This window comes from Hipposideros armiger, unplaced genomic scaffold, assembly GCF_001890085.2.
Source record: "Hipposideros armiger isolate ML-2016 unplaced genomic scaffold, ASM189008v1 scaffold_138, whole genome shotgun sequence".
NCBI classification, from domain to species: Eukaryota; Metazoa; Chordata; class Mammalia; order Chiroptera; family Hipposideridae; genus Hipposideros; species Hipposideros armiger.
In genome coordinates this window covers 1,452,074-1,458,607 of record NW_017731488.1, presented here as the reverse complement: position 1 = coordinate 1,458,607, position 6,534 = coordinate 1,452,074, and the positions used below count along the sequence as shown (strand labels likewise).

Below are 6,534 nucleotides of genomic sequence, written 5' to 3'. Positions count from 1 at the left end.
GAGCTGTTGTTCAGCATCTTAGCTGTAGAGGGCAGTGTCACTGGCCCTCATATGTGGGATCCAAACCGGGGCCCTCTGGCGTCCCAAGCCAGCTCCTAACCAACGCGCCACTCGGTCGGCCCTCCTTCTGTTTTTTAAGGTAGCATAATCTCAGGTTCTGGGAATTAGGGTGTGGACACCTTTGGGGGCCATAAATTTGTCTACCATAGTAAAGGACATAAAAAAACTTAAAGTGTCACATTCTTGGATGGGAAGATGTGGTATTGTAAAGATGTCATTTCTGCCTAAATTAGCCTACAAATTCTGTGCAAGGTGCTTTAATGGTAACTGAAATTGGGTTTCGAATCAGGCAAGTGGATAGATGCTCAGAGAAGACTGTATTGTTTAGAAAAACAAGGGCTCGCTGCACTGACATCCCAACATCCCTTGCAGACTTTTTTTTTTAAAGATGTTATTGGGGTATTGGGGTAGGGGAATAGACAAGTTGCTGTGCTTTTGTTCTTCAGTGTAGTTGTGGAAGCTGTCGTTTCACTGGCCCATGTTGGTATTGTGATCATTGCGCTCTTCCCTGGTGAGGCAGATAGCTCACCAGCTATTGGACGACTATTCACGGTGGCTCACGAAGGCGCCCGCCTGCTGCTGGCCAGCCCCACTGCAGCCCACGCGGTAGCCTGCAACTCACAGCAGCCCAGCTCCATCCAGGTTGAGCTGTTGTTCATCATCTTAGCTGTAGAGGGCGCAGTGTCACTGGCCCATGTGGGATCTGAACCGGGGTCCTGATGCTCAGAGCTGGCGCTCCCAAGCCAACTTTTAACCAACGCGCCACTCGGCCAGCACCCTTGCAGACCTTTCACTCAAGTAGATTGCTTGTATTCTAGAGACAAAAAACACCAGTGTTCTGCACAAAAGCAAAATAATGTTTCCTGATGTGTTTTCAATATTCTTACTGTTAACATCCAGGGTTTTTCTACTCACCTTATTTGAGGCACATATTTGACTCATACTATAAACTATCTACAGAGACTCCTGCCACTCTTTCCTTATTCATAACCAAGAGCTCAAGATTGAATTATCTTATACAATTTCACATTATTTCCCCTAACACACCATTTTTACACTTGTCAAACCGGAAACTCACTTTTTCTGTCCACTCACACAGCTTCATGAGAACTTTCAGCAAAAATTCCTGGCAGATGGGCACTGTCTTCTCCGTTTACTTGTGATAGCACTTAGAAAAATGCTTCTAAAGAAACATTTCTTCACTTAACTATTTCCATCATGATGTTTTTCTCAAGAGAAGTGAATGATACTGTGGACAGTGCCAAGCAAGACTGATCACATGGGTGGGTGGATTCTATGATAAGGTATTTTATTCTCTCCACTTCTGTGTATTTTTGGGAATGTGGGCGTGAAGGTGAACAAGAGAAAAATTAGTTTGTATCTCCAAATAAAGTGGCTTTTGTAAAAATGCCACCCTTGATTGCAACGTAATGACTAACTCTCCCTACAGATGGTTAGTTCATTCAATGAAAAGTTATTTCAAGGGAATTGTCATGCTTTATTAGCAACACGTATGTTTGGAATGTATCCTGTTTGTAAATCCTTGGAAATAGTCACTGTTGTTTAATCCCCAACACCAAGCAGATTGAACTCGGAATGATATCTCAGACATCACTGACCCCCCCCCCACTTGATTAAAGGTCATCTAAAGGTGTCTTTGCATTCTGTCCTCACCTATCTTACATTGACTAGACAAAACACTAAAGTAAAAAGCTTTTCTAAATTAATATTGCATTTTCAGGAATCCTGTGACACCCGGGAGAGGGGCGGATCCGGAAGCAGTCGCCCCCAGGTCCCCTGGCAGCTAGCCTGACACAGGTTAGGAGGAAGTGGCCGGGAAACGCCCAGGGAGGCAGTCTGCAGCCCAATCTGCAGCTTCCCAGAAGGTGGAAGCAACGACCCAGTCATCATTAGCCCGGCAGAATTCTGGATCCCGGTGTCACTCTGCGCAGGGTCTCCTCACTCTTCAGATCCAAGAAAACAAAACCACCACAGGCCGCCAGATAACCGGATGGAGCAGCACCATCCGCCGGCCCCACCCCCGCCCCCCATCAGCTCGATCGCGCATGCGCATCGTGGCGGCCTTAGCGCGAGGCCGGGGGCGGGGCGGAGGAGAGAGAAGGAAGGGCAGCGGTTGGGCGAGAAGGAGGCCACGCCCATTGCACCAACGTTTCTGCGCATACTCCGTACGTCAGCTTCTGGTAGTTTCGATGCGTCAGCCGACGCCCTGCTCATTTCGCGTCCGGACGTCGGAGGTGTCGCTTGTGGTTTTGCTGCTGGAGAGCAGCTGCGAAAAGCCTCTCTTCGTCCTTTGCTGTGAAAGGAAGGCGTCCGTTGGGCCTTTCTCTCCGTCCTAAGTGAGGAGTCGGCGACCTGTGGTAAATTTTGTGGTGACGGGGTCGGACCCGCGGAAACCTCAGCGTGGGTGGCAGGAAAAGTGCGGGGCCCTGTGTGGCGAACAAAGGAGGGCCGGTGGCGGGGTGGGATAGTCAGCGTCTGGTGTCGGCAGCACTAGGAATTGGCGAGGCTCGTTCCTTTCTCCGGGCTCCCCCTCCCCCCTCTCCCGCGCGTCTCACTTCCGGAACCTCACGCTCCTCCCCCACTTGTTTGTTCTTAGGAACAGTGTGTTCCGGAAGCATCCTCAGAAACAAGGAAGCTTCACACCTCGGGCCTAGATGTCTAACTACGTGAACGACATGTGGCCGGGTTCACCGCAGGAGGCCCGGTCGACGTCTGGCCGGTCCAGTCGGCTGTCCTCGGTGACCCGGAGCCACTCGAGAAGCTCGCGGTCCAGCTCCAGCGTCTCCAGCCAGTGGTCGTCCAGGAGTCGGAGCCGGCCCCGGCGCAGGTCCAGGTCTCGTTCCCGAAGGCGCCACCAGAGGAAGTACCGGCGCTACTCGCGGTCGTACTCGCGGAGCCGGTCGCGATCCCGCAGCCGCCGCGGGTACTGGGAGAGGCACTCCGCTTCCTCCAGGAGACACTACCGGTCTCCCTCGCCAGGCCGATCCCGCAGCCGGTCCCGCTCTCGGGGACGGTCATCGTACCGAAGCGCCTATGCGATAACGCGGGGGCGACGCTACTACGGCTTTGGTCGCACGGTGTACCCGGAGGAGCACGGGAGTTGGCGGGGGAGATCCAGGACGAGGTCGCGGAGCCCAACGCCGTTTCGCTTAAGTGAAAAAGGTGGGTCGTTGGGGGCTGAGAGGCGCAGGTAACTTCTCCTTTGGCACCTTTTTATACTTGTGGCGATAGTACGAGCAAGCTGGGGAACCAGAGTTGCTGTGCAATTAACAATATTTGTATTTTCTTTGGTGCCTGAGATTCCCATGGTTTTTTTTTTGGGGGGGGGGAAGGGGAGACTTAAATCTAGTTAAAACATTCTTCCCCCTTTGGGATTAAGCTGTAGGTAGGTGTTAGATGGCTCAGGGTGGAGGTAACTTTTTCTCCTGGTGGCTGGCAGTTCTTACTGGAGTCTGCTAAATGTTAGTGACTTGTTTACCTGCCTTAAACTTCGGCTAAGATGACTATTGAACAGGAAGTGTAGTATCAAAACACTCGTTTTAAAAAGAACTAATACTGCATTTCTAAAACTGGTATCGTTTCAGTATTTTAAAACAAATGACATATACTGGTTAAGGTCGAGGAACAGAAAGAAGGGTAAACATCTTTCTTTTGCTATTCTAAATAAAAAAGCTTATTTTGTGCTCCTGAGTCCTCTTGGAGAGAGAGTACAGGATTAATGACTACCTTGTGTTTCTTTTGTAGATCGAATGGAGCTGTTAGAAATAGCAAAAGCCAATGCAGCAAAAGCCTTAGGAACAACCAACTTGGAATTGCCGCCTAGTCTCAGAAGTGTTTTCCTATCTAAAGAAACAAACCGTGGAACAGCTGTAACAAATAATGGTGCAAAGTTTGAGGTAAGTATTCAAGGATTATCCAGACAGAATCTTAGGAAGCTACTGCCAGAAAGATCTGATTAGCCATTTTTATTTGATTTACCTTAGACTACTACTTAGAAAGGCTAGCCAAATGTGATTTTTTAAAACCAATATATCAGATCTGATGGTACTAGATATGGTCTCTCCCATAAAAATGGGAGATTAATGAAATTGATTTTCGGTTGACGCAGTATTAATTACTTTCATGATTATAGCTGGTATTTGGCCATTTTTGTGTAGTTATCAAAATTTCCTAACTATACAGAGTATCTACCTGTAACATTCGCAGCATTTTATTCCCTCAAATTCTGTACTCAACATACAGTATAGTTTATCTGCTTTATTTCTGTCTTATAGAAATCATGAATGTGGTCTCCAGACATTGATCTCCAGAAAATCTGTTGGTAATTGATACATGGGCATAAGCATCAGAGGTTGAACTAATTTGAAGTTTATGTTCACACACTGAAAGCTTAGTTTTTGTTGGTAGATCCATGTGCATGCTAGAATTTGGGTTAGGTACTATTTGGATAAGACAATTTTTAAACAAAAATACACTTTGTAATGATGGGGCATCTGTGATATAGATGTCCCTTTCATAATAAATGCAATATATTCCAGATGTTTTGAGAGATTACAGAAGAAGAGGCCTGCTTCACTTGCAGATAAGTTTATCGTAATTCTCCAGAAATGTGCCGGATGTGCACTGGCAAATTGCACTGTGCTTTTAAAGTTATGTGAACCCAAAGCATAAAATCCATAGCTTTAAAGGTTTAAGGTGGTTAGGAATTGGTAGAATCAGTTAAAACAGGGAAGATGTCTAGATGAACTTATTATTCAGACCCAGATGTGGGTATGCTTATGTATTAGTAGTAGACAAATAAGATCTTAGTTCAGGTTTTTTTCAGATGATTAGGTGCCCGATTGGCAAATGCCTTAGTTCTTTGAAACTAGGTATTATCTAGTATGACTTTATTGTCAGTTACTTTAACTGTATTGGGGAATAGAAGACTCCTTTATGGGGAAGAGTGTCTTAATCAGGCCTATTATGCCAATTTTGTGCTCAACAGAGTACAATGTTTAGACAGTTGACTATATGGTTAGCTCCAACTTGATTTGTGTCTGTACAACCAAATATATAATTGGGCTGCTTTGTATACATACAGTACTGTAAACCAAAGGTATGACTTTTAAAAAAACAAATTTTCTCTTAACCTGTCTAGCTGTTGGAAAAGCTAACAGAAGATGGAACTAAAACTCAGAAGTCTTCCCAGCAAAAAAGCATAGCTTTTAGCTCTAATGTAAGTATATCTAAGCATTGACTAAAAAATTGGACTTTGAACATGTATACATTATGTGGGCTTTTATTTTTGTTGGCTCGTTTTTGTCTTTTTGGTGATAATTGGGGGCCTACCAAACCACTTTATAAAGAGAATATTTTCTTTTTTTGTGCCACTTTCAGAAGTGACCGGTGTCATAGGCTCCTTCTATATTTTAGTCCCCTTATGCTTTTTAAATTGTTAGAAAATCCCAATATCCCATCATCAGAATATTTTAAAATCAGCTCTAAGGGCTTAAAAAAATAAAATCTCAAACTGTTCTAACACCTCACTATTGTGATATGCTCTGCATGTCTGTGATTTTACCTGGTAGTTTCTTGGCTTAATAGTTGGATTGAATCAAGTTACAAGTGAGGTTCACACTTTGCATTTGGTTGGTGTCTAACTTTCAATCTTAAATGGAATTATTTAACATTTTGTAAAAAGTAAGTATGTACATTGTGTCTGGGAAGCTGACTTAATTTGTTGTCTTTCAGAAATCATCTAAAGCCACTGCTAAAGAGATCTCTTCAGGATCCCCAAAAAGAGAACAGAAAAAAAGTCCATATGAACTGTGGAAACCTGTTTAAAAAGGAAAAAACTGATGGCTAAGGTTGCCTGAAATGCACTTTATTGCAAGATTATGTTTCTAGCATTACTCCATTTCTGTGAGCAATTTTAATTGTAATCTGTTGCATTACAGACAACCAAAAAAAGATGTAAATACTTCATATTTAAATAATAGATTTCTCTTGCAGATATGAGATAGCACAGATGGACCAGAGGGTTATGTACAGGTGGGAGTCTTGTTTATATACTTGTAAATTTTTTGTGTAACATCGATTGGTTATGTAGAAAATGAAATTTCTAAGACAAACAGTAATTAAACTGTTGTACATATTTGTTAATAAACTTTTTTTATTATTTTAGTCTTACTTTATTTGTGTTACATAATGGGTCTTTATTTAACAAAGAAGAATATGGACTTACCTCTTGTTTAAAGCCTCGCTAATCCCAACCAAATCCACAGACTGACAGCACAGGGCTCACTGACTTACCTAGGAGTTTGTGGGACATGCTGAATCTCAACTTCCCACCCTAGACCTGAATTAGAACCTGAATCTTAATATTCCCTGTTGATGTGGATATTCATATTTGAGAAGACTGGGCATAGTATTCTGGAAGAGTTACACTGAGCTTCAGGGCAGGAAACTCGG

The 6,534-nt window shown here is 44.0% G+C and overlaps 1 protein-coding gene across 6 annotated transcripts in view; it reads left to right on the top strand.

Annotated features, from left to right (window-relative positions):
- The window catches only part of RSRP1 (arginine and serine rich protein 1), a 20,383-nt gene extending 14,147 nt beyond the window's left edge, over positions 1–6,236 (top strand). The window contains exons 3-7 of one of the 6 annotated variants that reach the window (XM_019650187.1): positions 1,802–2,438; positions 2,678–3,243; positions 3,826–3,977; positions 5,222–5,299; positions 5,815–6,236. In XM_019650187.1, the coding sequence (XP_019505732.1) occupies positions 2,736–3,243; positions 3,826–3,977; positions 5,222–5,299; positions 5,815–5,907 (831 nt within the window). In that variant the 5' untranslated portion in view covers positions 1,802–2,438; positions 2,678–2,735 and the 3' untranslated portion in view covers positions 5,908–6,236. Of the gene's footprint in view, positions 1–1,801; positions 2,439–2,677; positions 3,244–3,825; positions 5,300–5,814 lie in introns of those variants that run through there. The other 5 variants (XM_019650191.1, XM_019650189.1, XR_002124840.1 and 2 more) reach the window with 5 other exon arrangements.
- Positions 6,237–6,534: the final 298 nt, after the last annotated feature.